Source organism: Colletotrichum siamense (genome assembly GCF_013390195.1).
Source record: "Colletotrichum siamense strain Cg363 chromosome Unknown KSG_Cg363_contig04, whole genome shotgun sequence".
NCBI lineage: Eukaryota > Fungi > Ascomycota > Sordariomycetes > Glomerellales > Glomerellaceae > Colletotrichum > Colletotrichum siamense.
Window position 1 is genome coordinate 6375196 of NW_023501017.1, and position 17445 is coordinate 6392640.

The 17445-nt window shown below is 58.7% G+C and overlaps 5 protein-coding genes across 5 annotated transcripts; 2 read left to right on the plus strand and 3 right to left on the minus strand.

Annotated features, from left to right (window-relative positions):
* Nucleotides 1-893: 893 nt before the first annotated feature.
* Nucleotides 894-2844, minus strand: CGCS363_v007647 (uncharacterized protein; the record flags this gene model as incomplete). The annotated part of the gene is made up of 2 exons (XM_036639496.1): nucleotides 894-1494; nucleotides 2462-2844. The coding sequence occupies 2 exons, from the start codon at nucleotides 2842-2844 to the stop codon at nucleotides 894-896; spliced, it is 984 nt and encodes a 327-aa protein (XP_036496759.1).
* A 5677-nt stretch (nucleotides 2845-8521) lies between these two features.
* Nucleotides 8522-10970, plus strand: cps3 (the record flags this gene model as incomplete). Its single annotated transcript, XM_036639497.1, has 3 exons — nucleotides 8522-8759; nucleotides 9201-9238; nucleotides 9468-10970. The coding sequence occupies 3 exons, from the start codon at nucleotides 8522-8524 to the stop codon at nucleotides 10968-10970; spliced, it is 1779 nt and encodes a 592-aa protein (XP_036496753.1).
* A 1368-nt stretch (nucleotides 10971-12338) lies between these two features.
* On the minus strand, nucleotides 12339-12959 carry CGCS363_v007649 (Acyl carrier protein; the record flags this gene model as incomplete). The annotated part of the gene is made up of 3 exons (XM_036639498.1): nucleotides 12339-12385; nucleotides 12463-12592; nucleotides 12714-12959. The coding sequence occupies 3 exons, from the start codon at nucleotides 12957-12959 to the stop codon at nucleotides 12339-12341; spliced, it is 423 nt and encodes a 140-aa protein (XP_036496752.1).
* Nucleotides 12960-13647: 688 nt separating this feature from the next.
* CGCS363_v007650 (NADH-ubiquinone oxidoreductase 23 kDa subunit) lies at nucleotides 13648-14566 on the plus strand (the record flags this gene model as incomplete). The annotated part of the gene is made up of 2 exons (XM_036639499.1): nucleotides 13648-13956; nucleotides 14198-14566. The coding sequence occupies 2 exons, from the start codon at nucleotides 13648-13650 to the stop codon at nucleotides 14564-14566; spliced, it is 678 nt and encodes a 225-aa protein (XP_036495908.1).
* A 612-nt stretch (nucleotides 14567-15178) lies between these two features.
* CGCS363_v007651 (uncharacterized protein) lies at nucleotides 15179-17103 on the minus strand (the record flags this gene model as incomplete). Its single annotated transcript, XM_036639500.1, has 2 exons — nucleotides 15179-16878; nucleotides 16965-17103. 2 exons carry the CDS (start codon nucleotides 17101-17103, stop codon nucleotides 15179-15181), a joined length of 1839 nt encoding a protein of 612 aa, XP_036495909.1.
* Between the last annotated feature and the right edge of the window lie 342 nt (nucleotides 17104-17445).

Sequence of the window (17445 nt, forward strand, 5' to 3'; positions counted from 1 at the left end):
ATTTCTGTTAAGCATAAGACAACAGCAGGGTGTCTCTATTCGTTCACAGCGAGGGAGTCGGAAGTCGGAATGGCAGTTGTGGATGACAAGGGCCCCCCCAGGTGATCAAATGCGGAGGACTACAGCAAACGCAGAGGAGCAGAAGCGCGAGACCTTCAGATGGACAAGAAGAAATACAGCCAGTAGCATCCGTGCCATGTGTGAGCTGGCTTGGTGTTCGACTCGACCCAGAGATGAACCGACCGACTAGGTCTGACATGGCGCCGTCGTAGGGCTACGCTTCAAACTAGTCCGGTGGCTGGACGTGGCTTGTGCCGTCAGCATGGCAAGAATATGGGGTACCGGCGCGAAGAGCAGCCCGGGATCTTCGCGAGCAGACTTGTGGCGAGGACTTGAGCTTAGCTAAGGGGCAAGTCATGCGGCAGTTATTAGTGGAGGGACAAGGGGAAGGAGGACAATACGAGAAGCGTTGGTTGTGATATCCTGTTTGGATGAGAGAAGATCAAGAGTGTGGGGTGCTGGGAGAGGACGAAGAGAGTGATGGTGTGGAGGATCGGGAAGGGTGAGCGGAGGCTAGTCGTGATTTGTCTGACATGTTCCCCATGCGGCCGCTCTGGTGACCGCCATTCAATACCGAATAGTCAAAGATCGAGAATGCAGGCGCCGTGAATCCGAGAAAGTGTTTCGTCGACTTCAGACCTAGGCCACAGAATCCCGCTGGGGAGGAATCGAATCACATCCGAGAGCCAAAAGACGGACGAAAGAATAGAGGACATGTCGTGCTTGTGGCATCGGGATGTACCATCGGGAGGGCGGGCTGCGAACTGCTGCGAGTGACACCGGCCGCATACATAGCCGTCCGTCCTTATACATTTGATATGGGCGGCCGACCACTAAGAGTCGGGACGACCTCGAAGTCGTCGAGCGCACGGAGCCACTTGACGCGACGCCACACAGCTTAGGCAGGGCGACGACGACGACGACGACGACCGTTTGCTGTGGTTGAGGGTGGACGCTGAGGGCTGGTAGACCCAAACGGGCGTGGTCCATTTTCGAGATGGAGGGGACGGAGACGACGGAAGACTGGAGAGGAGCGTCCTTGTTTGCTCAAGGAGGGGTCGTCTTGGAGGGTGGGGGTTGGCCGTGGATGAGTCCTGGGATATTGAAAGCAAACGGCGGGGAGGCTGAGGGAGGATCGGCGTAGGGAATGGGAACCCTTGCACCCTTGCTGCGCTGAGCGAGCGCGAGTCTTGCGTCTTGAGTGCATGGCGAGGTCTGGAGGCGGCGTGGACTAGGGCGAAAGGGGACCTGCTGGTCCAGACCAGGACGAGGGTGGCTTGATCGGGGAATGTCGATGCAGAGCAGGCGGCTTTGCTGGTGGTGTCGAGCGAGAACTTGGCGTGGTTGAAAATGGACGACACGGAGCGCAGAGCGGTGAGCATGGCAAATGATGGGCTGGATGGAGGAGGGGACGGCGCGTGGTTGTAGGTGCCTCTGTGGGCGTGTTGTTGGTGATCCATGATTCATGATGCAGAATATTGCGACTGATTTGGAATCCAGGCGTGGATGGTGTTGCGAGAAACTGGAAGACTGTCCGTCAGGCTGGGGATGTCATGTCGAGTCGAGAGCGTCTGGAAGCTTGGGCTGAACACAGACAAGGTAGGCAGACAGACAGACAGACAGATGTGAGGTGAGCCAAGCTGTCAGTCGGTTTGAACAGATGGAACAAGAATTTCTGGCGCAGACGCGAGATGCGCCTCTGCGGTTGTCAGTCGGCGGGCCGCCCCACCAGTCAGTCTCCAAACGGTATGTCATGGTTCAGATGAGTTTCCATCGGAAGAAGAGGGCGTCGACGTTTTGCCCAGGATGTTTCACTCGGGGGCGTCAAGCCGCACGGGGGGAGGGGTGGGCATGGGCATGCCGCTGCGCAGCAGTTGGGGTCAAGATGGGAAAAAGACAAGCGGATGGGGTTTTGTTGCAGGGATCAGCACGTAATGTATTCAATCAAGCAATCAGTGGTGCGGTGCACGCAGCGCGATGTGATGCCATGATGCGATGCGGGCCGCGCGCAGGTGGAAGCGGACGTGACTGTATGTATGTATGTATGTATCGTGGTTTAATGGCGACAACGACGGCGACGAGGAGGAAGAGGAGGATTTGCTTTGAACGACGTTGGCGCAACAGCCTCCTGCAGTATCGGACCTTTGCCGGGCATCCCATCTCTGTGCGATGTGACGGCGCACCCGCAACCCACGGGGAAAGCTTGTGCGAGAGCACACGGAGCACGACAGGTACGATTTCGTCTTGGCCGGCAGCCATGCAGCGGATGTGTGCCTGTGACTGCTGTGGTCACCGGCTGGCTGGCTGGCTAGCTTACTGACTGAATGATTGATTGCCTTACCGGAGGCATCCGGAACCCCAGGGAGAGGGGGCAGAGCGGAAGAGACCAGTCGCTGCTCACCGAGAAGAGGCAGCTGTCGTCGGGTAGCCACCTGGGGTTGACCGCGTTCCGAAAAGAGTTGGTGAGACGGGTGGCTGCTGGCCGAGGCTGCAACGCCGTCTCAAAGAAGAGCATAATGCAGGTTTGACCACAGCATGGGAGGGGGAGAAGCAAAGAGACAGACAGAAAGAGATGGAGAGAGAAGCGGACCACAAGGAGGGCCGGGATGAGCAGACCTGCAGAGTGCAGCAGCCTGGCGGACGAGATGGAGCAAGATCAGAGGAGGCACTGCCGGCCGGGGCTTTGATGACGACAGCCCCTGTTGAAGGAGTTGTTGAATGTTGTCTACGAATACCTAGCTGTTTGTCTGGCTGTCTCAACTTGCTCGACTCAGCCGAATACATGTCTGTGCATACGAATGATTGCACATGATGGACAGGGAAGCGGTTCGAAGAATAGACACATATTGAAGCCAACAGGCAATAGAAACGAAAACATTGATGACAAAAGTGCTCTCAGCCCGGTTGGTTGGATGGTTGGCTGGATGGTTAATTGATTGATCGATAGAATGAACGATCGTCCAACGGGAGAATTGCTCGAGACATGCGTCGGGTGCTGGAGACGCCATCGGCCGAGAATCGGGCTGGGCAATCCCACCCGAGGACCTACAGGCTCCAACCCCAGGGCTGGCGAGGCGCCTGTTGGCTGGATGCACCATGCTGTTGAAGACGAGCCCCGGTGCGTGGGGATCTCGACAGACGTCAAAAAGGCAAAGCTCAAGCAACTGACAGGACGTTATCCGTCCAAGAAGTCAGAGAAGTCGAGACATGCATCCCGCCAGCGCGCCGGTCTCGCAGGGGCAGGGCAGGGCAGGGCATCGTCCGTTTGCGAGCGAGCATTCTTGCTTTGCAGCTGAGGCTGCTGCAGCGAGCGTTAACTCTATCTTGCCGTCTTGTCTCTCGTCTATCCCGTCCTTGTCTGTACGTATGTATTATGTATGTATGCATGTCTCTGGGGAGGCGCCAACTGACGGTGTCGGGCACTTTCAGGCTGCTGGAGCTGCAATCAGTGGCAGTGACATACAGTGACATACCTCTCTCAGTGGGTAGGTACGTAGAGTCAGTCCCCCATGTGCGCTTGTGTATGCTAAGGTAGGCCAATCTGTGTACGAGTGAGTGCAAGCTGCGGGTGTGTCTCCGTGGGGGAGGGGAGGGGAGGATGGTGGATGATGGGTGGGAGCATCGCGTCGCGTTGCGTTTGACGTCGCACAGCTGCAACGCTGGAGCGGCGACGACGACTGCTGCGTACTCGCGCGGTCTGCGCCTTGCCCGAGATGGTAGGTTAGGCAAGCCAGAGTTGAGATCACTGCGGGTGCTTTGTGTGCATGGTCGTCCCCCGTTTTGACTTGACATCGCGGGCGTACTGGCGACTGGCGATCGACGAGTGACGGTCTCGATGCGACTCTCGACGTGAGGTTGTTTAGTGTTGATGTCTATCGATGGGACCCCGGGCTGGGGTTGTACCTACGCGCAGCATGCAGGTATGTAGGCATGTAGGTATGTATTAGCCTTGGGATACGAACCCGTGACGCTGGACAGGCAGAGACGGGCGAGACACCGGGACGGATCTGCCATTTGCGATGGGCGCAGGTAGGTAGGCAGGTAGGCAGGTAGGGTATGTCGACGCGGCGGCGGATGCGAGATCAGAGATGCGAAAAAGCAAGCGGACGAGATAGAGACCTGCAGCTCCAAGATGGCCGGTAGGCGCCTTGATTGGCGATGTCGCTGACGATGGCTTGCGCATTAGGCCCGGATATTTCCACCAGCCAGACGCCCAAGGTGAACCCAGATCTGAGTCTGTCTTGGTCTCTTCTGGAACGGGGTATTTGAGATTGCTTTAGAGTCTCGTGTGTCTTGGTCCGTAAACGCACATCATCATCGTACGAAAGTCGACATACGGCCTACATGCGCACGCAGCACGGCAAGCCGTGAAGAGGCGGGGACAGAGCGTGTTGGTTCACGAAGTAGAGACAGAAGAAAAAGAAAGACACAAAATGACCGATGTCGTACAGGAGCAGAGGTTTGAGACGCCCGGAGAGTTCCCAAAATACTGGGCGCCAATTCGTCGTGTCACAGAGTTTACTCTACCTTGGTGGACCGTCTCACAGACAGCCAAACGGCGTCAACCCCATCCAGCCCGCATTTGCGTGGAGTCTTTGCTATGTGTATGTGGGTTGGATGCCGTCGCAGTATGCAGTCAAGGTCATTTGGAATGGGAATTGAGAATGACATGCGGTGGAAGGCGGTGGTTGGCCTCAAATGTCTGGCAGAGGGAACCTCGGTCAAGGGTCCTTCCCGGATGGGACAAGATGTTCGCCAGAATCATCCAAGCCAAGTCCGATAGATGGTCCGGAATCATCAACTCTGATGGTCAATCACCACGGCTCTTTTGAACCCCAGCGTGGTGATGGTGTGAATGCCCGGGAGTTGAAGGACGATCCAACCGCTCACCCCAGTTCGTCCATCTCACGCCCTCTCTCTCTCTCTCTCATCCACCCCTTGCCGACGACACCTCTACTTGGCTCGTCTCTTCCCGAACTCCGGCAGTGACGGAGGGTGCGGGATAGGTCGAGGATCGCGACCGCATTCCAACCACACTCCAACAGCACGGCTGACCGTTTTTTTATTCTCCCTCGACCGTTTCCCCCAATGGCGATGGCCTTGAATTCCACCCAGTCCGCTACAACATTGGTGGCGTCCTCCATCACAACCAAGCCCTCGTCACCCTCCCCGGAAACTCACAGATCGGGCTTTGGATGCTGGAGGGCGCTGCTGTCCCGGTGCTGCAGTACGGGATTCGATGGTTGAGGGGAGCAGAGAAAGGGAGAGAGAGGGCGAGGGCATGGAGCAACTTTGGTGCGCCGGGGCATCATGGGGCCGCCGCGTGATGGAGGCACGCCACCTTGGGTCTCTTGGTCTGGAGGATGGTGGTAATGGTGGTGGTGGTGGTGGTGGTAGTGGTGGTGATGCTGTTATGGTGGTGAGGGGTCGAGTTGAGGGGCCGGTCGGGGAGTGGGCAGGCATAAGAGACATCGACGAGGGTCTGATGCACGTATGTAGGCTGCACCGCGAGGAATACCGCCGACGGGTCATGGACATGACATTGATGTTTGCTCGTACGAGAAGAAAATGTCTTAGCCACCGCGGAGTGAGGCTCGACTAACACGGCATGCGGTATGGCTTGGCGGACAAGGCAAGGAAGGCAATGGCGAGCGAGTGGATGGGCGGCATGGGCATGGACATGGGCAAAAAGAGGGTACTCGCGATGTCTACGGAGAGGCGTGTACTCACGGGCTGGGTATCACGGCTCTGGATACATGACTTGCAATGACGTGAAGTATTGTGTGGGTTTCCAGGCGAGGCCGAGTGTGAGAAGAGACATGACGATGGTCCCTTGATCAGAACTGATGCATGTAAGTCAAGGTGAGCGAGTGAGAGAGCGACCCCCCGTGTTTGACGGGCAGGGGGGTTGCTGAGGCGAACGCGTCTGCGGTGGAGGCTGGCTCACTTATATGATGAGGACGCTCCCGTGTGTGCCGAAAGTCATGGTTGAGCTTGTATAAACCCTTCTTTCCATCTTGCTGCCTCTTCACTTTGTCAACGACGACCAAAGTCGAATTATTAATAGGAGGTGCCTAGCCCAGCGCCGTTGAAGTGGCCGCCAGCTCCCGTCTGCGCCTCGTCTCGCCTCGCCCATACCATACCATCAACTCACATCACCTGGACCCAAGACCAACAAACACTTGGGGTAGCTAGGCATACTCGACCTCCAGTCATCCGTTTCCTCACCGTCCCCAGTCTGCTGCCATTCGTCGGCCCCCCTCAAGAAAGACAAGACGCCACCAGCGGTGGGAGATGACCCCTGAGCAGAGCGTCGGCCGAGCCAGCAGCGACAGCGACGGTCGAACCCCCACAGCGGCGCCCGTCCGTTAGATACGCAGTCCATTTTGCCGCCTGGATTAAAGAAAGGCAAAGCAAAGCAAAGAAAGGCAAGGCAAATCAAGGCAAGGCCAGGTCAGGTAACCGGCAGTCGACGAGCATTTCCGTGTCTGGGTACGTACATGACCACTGAACCGGCGGGGATTCTCTCTCTCTGAACCAAGTGTACCTACCTTACATGGCTACATGGATAGACGGGGGGGGGGGGGGGATGTAGGTCGCCTGTCTTGTCCATTTGATCTAATCTCCAACCTCGCAGGCCCAGGCACGGCATAGAGCACGCAGCTGATTCGCCGATTGCCTCATCTCGCGGTATCTTGGTATCAGCTCCCGCCATCATCGGGCTCACTCTCGTGTTGCTATTACTGTTGTTGTTCTTCTTCTTCACATTCAGTCCATCCGATCTCTGTGGACATTCTTCTTCTTACACTTTTCTTACTCGCGCCACCCGCCAAAATAGCTAGGTCTCCAAAAGGCCCCCGTCTTCACAGCCATCGGCCAACATCCTGGGGTTCCTCGAATCCTTATCGTGTGTATATCTATCTGTCTGGGTATCTACCTGCGTTGGGCATCCCGCCCGGCCGCCCGTCCGCACCGTCTATCCGCCCGCAGACCAGGCATAAGAGGGAGACATCGCGTCGCATCAGATGCACATCGCTCACTCGGTACCTTCTTACCCTGCTTGGCCCGCCTGCTGTCCTTGACAAAGTACAAAGCAACGGATATCGAGTCCAGCACGGCGCTACCTTTGTTAGCCAAAGGCATCGATCGTCTTTTGGCTGCGCTTCCATACAGAAAGCGCCGCGCCCCGCCCCCGTGTGCCGCCTCATACACCGGCACCACACACTACCTTAGACACTACGCATTTACACTACACTGCATCACATTGCACTTGTTGTGGTTGTTGCCGACACTGGTTGATTCCCTCTTCTTGCGGGTATTCTCTCCAAGGGCGTCGATCGACCTCTCTCTGACTCTGTCTTTGCGTCGTCGGGTTGCCATCCATACAGGTTCTCGTCTCATCGCAGCAGAGGGAACCGCACTGAGTGGCTGACTCGAGACATTCAACACTTCGGTCGCAGCACGGCTTCAGCTGCAGCATCGACCCCGGTTTTGGTTTCCATTGGTCTTGGTGCTGGCTCCTTCGTCCCTCGTCTTGTGATAGACTTTGGGACTTATTGCATCAGTAGCGACAACAACGACAACAACATTGACATTACAATCATCATCATCCTCCTCCTCCTCATCGACATCAGCATCAGCACCAACAACAAGCCGTTGTGTGCTCCTCATCTCCCCCCTCATCATCGCCGTCGTCTTCTTCCGAGCCAAAGCAGCCAAACCCGCGTCTGATCGAGGGGCCACCTCCTCCCATCTACCACATACATCCTTGAACCACCACCGCCTTTGCCGCCCGCACCGATCGTACCGGCGACCTCACCCCCAGGTACTTACTTGGACGATTCGGTCTAGTGCAGCGTCGTCCTCTCTCGGGCTGCTTCTCCCTCACCCTGGTCGCTGCTCATCATCCTGCTTGCCTGCCGTCATCCTCGCTCCTCCCCCTCCCCTCCACCAGCATCCTCACACACACACACGCTCACTCACACACACACTCACGCACACCCTGTCCCTACGCACATTGCGTGCCCAGGTACCGACGGCGCGGACTGGTCTAGACTGTCTCTCGCTCGCCGCCCTTCCTCTTGTTTTTGAGAGCCAGGTACCAAAGACCATCTTGTCGGTTCGCCTTCGTCCCTTCAAGCAGGACAACAGCCCAGCGCCAGTCAGTTGAGTGCGTGTCCAGTGTCGTTCCACTACCAATCTGCCCGGCCACAGCGCTGTCCGCCCGCTATCACCAGCGCTGGACCGACCCCCTCCCTTCCCCCGGGCGCCACCACCTGCTGCTGCTACAGGGCGTCCCACTCCACTTTTCCCCTCTCGTCCCGCCTGGGCAGCCCGCGACTTTTCAACCGGTGCCTCGTCCAACCTTTCCTCCACCATAACCATCACCGCCGCCGCTCTCTTCCCTCCTCCACATCATCGTCGTCGTCGTTGTCGTCGTCGTCGATCTCCTCCCCCCAAGATGCCCTCGACCAACGGCTCCGACTATCGCCATGCGCGCAATGGCAGCCTCAACCTCCAACACCAGCAGCAACAGCAGCAACAGCCACAGCAGCAGCAGCAGCAGCAGCAGCAAACACAATCCCAGAATGGCCACTCCAGCCCCATGATGAGCCCGATGCCGTCAGTCGCGTCCCCCGCTGCCGGCTCTGCCGCTGTCGCCGCCGCTCACAGGTTTGACGGCCCGCGCAGCCCACCCAGTATGTCACCACTCTCTTTCGTCCTCTCTCTTTTTCGTCTCTCTGTCTAGGTTGTCGGTGACGATGTCGGTGTTGGTGTCGGTGTTGGTGTCGGTGTATGGCACGGTGCATTGTCTGCAAACGTCGACGATGGCTCACGATACCCTCGCCCTCTAAATCGACCCTCCGCCATGCCAGCTGTCTCGTCATTCAATGCCGCCGCCCCCGTCTCGCTTCCTCTGCAACACGTCGCACCGCACCCGTCCTTGAGCAACATTCCTCCCCTCCCCCGCCTGCGTCAATCTCTCTCTCAGTCTTTATCTCTGTCTATCTGTCTCTCTTCTCTGTCTATGGCTGACCTGTCTCGCCTCTGCCCTACAGACACCTCCCACGTCCCATGCAAATTCTTTCGTCAAGGCGCCTGCCAGGCCGGCAATGCCTGCCCGTTTTCTCACGATCTAGGGGCTGCCGCCGAGAACATATGCAAATACTTTGCAAAGGTGCGTTGCGTTGCGTTGCCTCCTCCCGACGAGCGGAAAACATCGCGAAATGTCGCCCATGCGCCCCCTCACCCCCCAGCCCCTCCTACCTCCGCAATCTCGCTCTGCCCCTCGGTCACACAGACCATTCTCCTGCCTCTACGCCCGTGCCCGCCATCCCGGCGACATGTCACATTCAATCACCCATGTCTTGCGTCTTCCACCGTCGCTATTCTAACAATCGTCGCAGGGCAATTGCAAGTTCGGTCCGAAATGCGCTAATATCCACGTTCTTCCCGACGGCCGCCGCATCAACTACGGCAAGAATGGCGTCACCATCGGCACCTCTCCCATAACCCTCGGCGGCCGAATCAACCCCACCTCCGCTGCCGGATACCACCCGACGAGCGCCCTCACCTCGGGCCTCTACCGCGAGGGTGCCCCCTCGTACGGCTCCGCCTATCCCTACGGTGACGAACGGCAGCACCAGCTGGGCCGCCAGCCCAGCGTCGAGAATGGCTTGCCCACCATCGACACCACCTACTCCCACCCCGGTTCGAACTACGGCTCCCCGCGCGACGACGAAGCATCCCGATTCGGCCTCGGCCTCTCGCCCATCAACGCCAAGGGCTTGTCCGTCCTCGATGCGCCCCTGCCCGCCTCCTTCGATTCCCAGGGCATCTCCAACGCCGCCCTCTTCCCCGGCGGTCCTTGGCCCTCGTCCGTCCCGTCAAAGTTCGGCCTCGAGTCGCCCTCCCCTTCGCTGAACAACGCCAAGGATTCCCGAACCTCCGAGACGCTTAAGATGCTGCACACCTCTGCATTCGGTGGAAGCGAATACCTGGCCGCCGCCAACGTCACTGCATCCAGCAGTCCCCCCAGCCAGCCCATGTCCGGCGAGGAGTACTACGGAAAGCGGGCCATGCATTCGAGCCGCTACGCGAAGCCCAAGATGCTCAGCGCGAGCATGCCGAAAACGACCGTCGACCACGATTGGGAGGCCGAGTTCGCCTTCCTCGAGGAGGACTATGTGCCCCAGAACCTGCAGGATCTCTTGACCCCTGCCGAGAAGGCCCGCCGGGGCTCCCTCCGGACTATCGATGGCGAGCCCGGAAGCGAGAATGCGACCAAGTTCGGCAGCCCCATCACCGGAGCCAGCCCGAGCCGCTGGGGGCCTCTGTTCCAACGCCAGAAGGAGGAGGAGCTCCACAAGCATGGCCCCTCGGCCTTTGGGCACGTCGGCAGCCCCCTGCGCAACTCCGTTCTTTCCAACGAGATGGGCAACGGCAGCCTGTCCTCCCGCCCCATTGGATCTCGTGCCGGTAGCGAGTCCATGTCTGCGCTGACCCAGCAGCTGCAGCGAACCCGTCTGGGCGACGACGGCAGCGCCAGCCCGCACCTGCACCCCTTGGCGGCCACCGGCCGGGGCCCCAGCAACGGTGCCGGCCCCATCGGCAAGGAGCGGGAGCGGGTCATGGAGCGCCATGTCTCGAGCGGGTCCATCAGCTCTTCCGTCACCGGGCGGTACACGACCCCGATCGACGAGGAGGACCCCGCCTTTGTGTTCAACATGGAGGAAGAGGAGGATCAATCCTCCGCCAGGCTTCGCAAGCGGGGCTCTGCCGGATTCGGTATCGGAGGTGGATGGAGCTACGCTAACGCTCTCTCCGGCAAGAACGCTACCCCTACCTCTGGCCTCGCCAAGGAGCAGCGGGAACCCTCGGTCAGCGTCGAGACGGTCGGTGGACGTTGATGTGATACTTTCTCCAAAAAGGACGTTGACAACAACACCCGGGAGACAGGCATAGCGACGGATGGAACGCCATCCTACTCGGTGGCTCCCCGGGTCTGCTCTCGACTCTTCCACACCCTGACGACACTCTACGACTCAAATTTCAGCCACGACTTTCATAGCATGCATTGGCATAAAAAATCGCCATCGGAAAACGAAAATAACCGGTCTTCAAAAATCAAGGGACATAGCAAGGGATCGGAATCTACGGGGTGGCTGTTTACACAACAACAGGGCAGGGAGTTTGCTGGAGTTTTATCGTCTCTTTACCCCCCTCCTTTTCCTTCTTCTAGGCTTACACGGATTGGATCTTGGAGGTTGTAATAGGTTGGACGTGTCCGGCGGCAGTAGCTCTGCGTCGGGCCGTTCTGCTTTCGCTCGTTACTAAAATCTAAAATGGAGGATATATTGGCTTTGTCTGGTTGGAAGCATAACCTCCAAGCCCAGGTCGAGGCTGGGTTTCTAGGATTTGTCTTCAGGGAATGAATGCAAAGGGAGGCCGTAAATACTCGCTTTGAGGTGGGGAATGGGGAGGTTAAAATAAGATGATGGAGGGTTAGGCTAGGTTGGCACATGCATTTGCGAGTCTTTTTTTTCTTCTTGGATTTTCTGAAAGTGGAATAGAACATGGCCAGCGTCTACTTGTCACGGGTCGGCAGGCTGTGTGACTCGGCACCGCATTAGAGACGTTTGGAAGAGGAAAAGCTGATACCACCGTCTAATTATCGTCCACTATATACAAAAGCTGTTGTCGTTGTATCTTATCAGATTGGTTTCACCTGGCGAATTAGTAGTGATCCATGCCCATTCTTGGGACTCCAGGAAATGTTCGTCGCGAAACGTAGATATCCCTCGGCTTGCCCAAGTGACCAATCCCGATCATTCCCGATCAGACTTGGAGAGATAACACCGAACGTGAAGGATAGCTGCGCCTTGTGTGCAGGACAGACAAATCACTAGGGATCCCAATGTTGACGAACAAAATCTATACACTAATACAAGGCCACGCGGGCGGGCTCCAGACATGGTCAAACATGCAGAGCAGCGTCGCATTGCCATTCGAGGCGCGGGGGAAGCGCCGCGTTATGGGCTACCATACCGAACCGTCCACCCCATCGCGGCCAAAATAAAGCCCTCCGGCTCTCTTTTCCCTTCGTCCCTTCATAAGCTGAAAGAGCCACAGACGCCGCATCTCTCTCATGTAGGTTACCCCCCTCCCGGTTCTAAGTTGCGAGTGGCGATGTCGATGTCGGGGGCAGGGCTAAAATTGTACAGACCGCCGGGGAGACGGGTTTAGCGGAGAAGAGTGATCATTTTTTTGGTTTGCATTTAGTGAGCATCGGGTTGGCTGAGGATGTACTCGACGGCCTTGTCGACTGTTTCGGCGGGGTTAGTATCTTCTTCCTAACGGATGCCAGCTGCGGCAACAAAGGGAGGATGCGGTGCTACGAACTCGAGTGGATGGTGTCGGCGTCCTTGTCGGGGATCTCGATGCTGAACTCCTCCTCAATGGCCATGACGACCTCGACGGTGTCCAAGCTGTCGAGGCCGAGGTCGTTGGCGAAGTGGGCAGTGGACTTGATCTGTGCAAAGGCAAGAATGCGTATCAGCTCTGTGTGTTCAAGCTCCCGCTCGACCCAATTGGGTCGGTCTTGACGGGTACGGGTGGTGGTGATGGTGATGGTGGCGGGAGGGGCAACGTACGTTGGCAGGGTCGTTGACCTTGTCGAAGCCCTGGAGCAGAGCAAAGATGCGGCCCTCAACCTCGTCCTTGTTCAGGCCGGTGGCGGCAGAGTAGAAGCGGACGGAGACGGCCTTGGGGGCGGCGCGGGCGAAGGCGGCACGGGGCGCGACGAGAGAGCTGCGGGCGAGGGGAGCGGACTGCTGGACGGCGGGACGGATAGCGCGCGAGGCGGCGGCCGCGGAACGGAGGACTGCTGTGCGGAACATGGTTGTGGTTTGTGGTCGAGGGAGACGGACGGGTCGAGGAAGGCGAAGCTTTGCGGGAGCTCTAACGTCGGGTTTGGGGGATGCGAGATGGTTCGTTCGGGGGTGGCAGCTAGGCTGGTCTGATGGGAGCTCTGGGGGTGGTGGAGGAGGTCATTGCCATGATGATAAATTTCTCGTCACCCCGAGGCGTTCCCTGGCTAGCTCCGATCGCAGCCACGTGACTGGTCATGTGATGAGATGGAAAACATGACTTTGCGCGATGGTCGTTTCTCGCAAAGCTTTGAAGAATGCGGAACTCGATAGTGATGATTTGGTACTATCAGAACTCCCATGCAAACTTCCGAGACCAATTGAGCAGCAGGCGCCGGTCGCCACTGGCTTCATCATCATGATGCTTCCTTCCTTCCGACATGGCAGATGGTCGGAAGCCACGTGACCCACCTCCAGCCAATCAATTCCCGCCCTTTGTAATCCCGCACCAAAGCTCGTCCCCCCCAGCCCAGTGCCGGGCAAATGTCCCAGTAAACGTCAAGCTCAACACCCGAACAACCGCAACTCCCTCAATTGCACGTCGCCTCCCGACACCCCGCGATCCTCGATCAACCCCCCTCCGACCTGCCGCCTGCCCGGTCAATTGGAGCCGTCGCACATCCTCCACGTCGAATCGAGAATCACACAGTCTCCGACAATGCCTCCCGCGGCGCAGCTTCCCGTCACAATGTTCCTCGCAGCGTCGAGGCCGGCCGCGAGAAACTCGTCGGCCGTCCTGGTCAACCGCCTCATGGCCGCCAACGCCGTCCGCAACTATGCCACTCCCGCTGGCCCCCCGCCGACGAACTTCCGCCAGAAGAGATTCGAGACGTGGGACGAGGACAAGGAGTCCACCCTCAACAAGATGGGCAGATTTTTCCTGCTGTCCGAGATGGCAAGGGGAATGTACGTGCTCATGGAGCAGTTCTTCCGCCCGCCCTACACCATTTACTATCCCTTTGAGAAGGTGGGTCGACTTCTTGTTTCTTTTGGTTTGGGAGGGCGTTGGGAGTATTCGGGCGCGGGAAATGACGGGACGAGATATGGAAATGCGGAAGGGAGCCACGGAACAGCAGCCGGGGTCGGAATTGACCTCGTTGGGACATCCGACAGTCACGCAGTCGTGAAGGATAAAGGGGAGAGCGTTTGAGCAACGAAGAGGCGGAATCAAAATATCGCGAAGCATCGAAACTAACATCAAACCCCAGGGCCCCATCTCCCCCCGCTTCCGTGGCGAGCACGCCCTCCGCCGCTACCCGTCCGGCGAGGAGCGCTGCATCGCCTGCAAGCTCTGCGAAGCCATCTGCCCCGCCCAGGCCATTACCATCGAGGCCGAGGAGCGTGCCGACGGCTCCCGCCGCACCACTCGTTACGACATCGACATGACCAAGTGCATCTACTGCGGCTTCTGCCAGGAGTCGTGCCCCGTCGACGCCATCGTCGAGTCCCCCAACGCCGAGTACGCCACCGAGACCCGCGAGGAGCTGCTGTATAACAAGGAGAAGTTGCTGTCGAACGGCGACAAGTGGGAGCCTGAATTGGCCGCCGTCATCCGTGCCGACGCCCCCTACAGATAAAAAGAATCAATTGGCATGGGAGGGAGTCTTGGGGAGGAAACGAGCATCATTTTTCTTTGCGGGTTAATGCTTGAGAGGGACATGAGCAGAAAGAGAGCGGCGCAGAGCAACAGCAGGGCGGCGTCTGCGGCGGCAGCAACAGCGGTGGCGAGGTTCTGGCGTGCTGTGTATGTGTACTACAGACAGGTCGGGATCTTTTAGACTTGTGTAAATATCTCGCGAAAAGCAACCTTTTCTTTGTCCCTTGTAACACTGTATCACGTCTTGCTGTCTGGTGTGTTGAGAGGACAAGTATGAGCATATGTGGCAGTAAGTGGCAACACCTTTTGCGCCGGATTATTGCGGGCGGAATCACAGTCACTGTTGCATGTGGAAGATTCAGCGTGGGAAGATTATAATTAATGTGTCTTGCATATCGCCACGGCTGATGAGCACACTCGCGGGTGTTAGCCATGTAGAGGGCATATCCAGCCAACGCCTTGCTTAAATCAAGCCTAACCAACCCATACATTTTTGACGCAGCGCTACCATGAATCCAGAGTCTCGTCAAAATCACCACATTTTTCTTCATCATCATGGTCCATCAGAACCTGTCAAAGCCATAAAAACGCCCTAGAAACTCTTTTCCCACGCTCCCCACCAGATACCCATATTGGCGGCAATGACGAGATCCAGCATCTTTAACCCTTCCGGATAAACAATCAGCTTGCCAAGCTTGGCCCTCTTTCCGCGGTTGCCTCCGCCCGCCTTCTCCCGCCCGAGCCGGAGGTCGAACGGGCTAGGCACATCCTCGTCGTCGCTGTACTCGCCGGGCTTGCCAATGTTGAGTAGCTTGCTGAAGTGGCCGCTGAGCTGCTCCCGCTTGCCCTCCTGCTTGAACAACTCCGTCGTCGGCAGGTTGAAGCGCAGCTCGCTGACGGGCGCCGAGTTGGACGTGCCTGAGGGCGCGAGCGGGTTGCTTTGGCCGCCGCCGGCGCTGGGGAGGACGTGGCGGCACTTGACGCTGCGGCCGGCGTTGCCCGTGCGGAACTCGCAGCGGCCGTCCCACGGCGACACGAACACGTAGCCGCGGGGCCGCAGCCCGTGGCCCGGCTGGGTGATGATGGGGCCCGAGTCGCTGCCGTTGGAGGACATGGAGCCCGTGGAGTGCGCGCTCAGCTGGCGCGAGTGGCGGTTCGAGCGCGGGGGCGGAGGGCTGCCGTACGGCTCGTCGACGACGCTGCTCGACCGCGAGCGCGAGTTGAACTTTTCGCGGATGTTGGTCGTCCAGGATTTCGCGTAGGCCATCACGACCTGCCTGTTGAAGCCGCCTTCGGAGGGGGGCTGTTGCATCTGCATCTGCTGCTGCAGCATCTGCTGCTGGGCGTGCCAGTTGAGGGCGTCCTCCGAGTTGGCGAAGGGCGGGGGCGCGACGGAGGAGGTGGAGGCGCGGGGCATGTCGAGGCTCTGGCGGAGGGGCATGTGGCGGAACTTTGCGTAGCCGGACGACTCGAGGCGGATGCTGATGGGGGGTTGGGGGGCGTTGGCGCGGCGGCGGTCGTGGGCGGAGAGGCCGGCGGAGTCGAAGGAGAAGTACTCGTAGTCCTCGCCCGAGTCCTCGAGTTGGTGGGAGGAGACGCGGCCAATGTTCCACTGGTTGCCGGTGCTCGGGTCGCGGCGGATGAGGGAGAGGGTGAAGGGCACGGCGGTAGTGTTGTGGAAGCGGTTCGGCGACGGGGAGCGGGAGAGCTGGCGGACGTGGTGCTGGTGAGGCGTGGATGTCGACTGGCGCGAGGTCGAGCGGTAGGATGGCTCCTGGGGCATGCGCGAGGGTGACCCTGATGGCGATGGGCGGAAGGTGTCTGAGGGGTAGAGGACGTCGTGGTGATCCGGGGCCGGGGTCGGGATGGCTCGGGGGCCGACGGGTTTGCGGACCGGGGCCGGGGGTGAGTAGGACAGGGGCCGCGGAGGCAGATCCGGGCGGGCGTCGGGGAGGTCATCGGGGCGGGACTGGTCGTATGCGGTGCCGTAGCCGCCGGCGGCGGGGTGGGATCCGGGGAGGGGGTAGGATCGGGCGGGCTCGGCAGGTGGCGAGGGGACTTTTGCGGTGGAGGGCAGGGGTTTGCGGCGGATCTGGTTGGCGCTGCGGGTGCTGTCGATGCTGGACCTGGGCGTGTCTGGGTTGCGGAGGTGTTGTTGAGGCTGCTGGTGGCCGACCTCGTACGGTCGGTTTCCCTCTCCGGGGAGCTCGAGGTGGATGTAGTAGAAGGAGTTTGCGACGTCTTCGCTGGTGACGTTTTTGAGGTGTGGTTTGGACGTGGTGAGAATCACGTCTGGGCTGGGGGTTAGTTGCGCTCATGAGATTTTTGTTTTGTGATGCAAATGCAAAGAAGAGTGAAAATGCTAGAATGAAACATACCTCTGGTTCCCGGCACGCGTGAAATGTAGAGAGTTAACGGTTCCTGGCGCTCGCCGGCTGGGTTGTGAGGGTATTGGGGCGGGTTGGCGGCCAGGTAGTTGAGCGAGGCCAGAGACCTCGCCTCGATCTGGGTGGCCATTCTGAAGAGGGATGAATTCTCCGCAGGGCCAGACGGGAGGGATGTGGGCGGGTTTTGTTCCTGTGTGAACAGTGTGACGGAGTGCAGGTCGGGAGGATGAGCTGAGATGTGGTGGTGGTGTGTGTAAGTGCGCGCGTACGTATGCAAGCAGGGCGTGCGTGTTGGATTGTAATGTATTGTAATGTATTGTATTGTCTGGTGGTGTTGGTGTGTGAGTGAGTGAGTGGTTGAAAAGGGTGGCTGAGCCAAGACGAGGAGGTGATGTGAGGCGGGAGCGTTCACAGCCCACTCCAAATTATCTCTGCCCAAGGTCCTAACCACAAGGCACAGGGCACAGGGAAC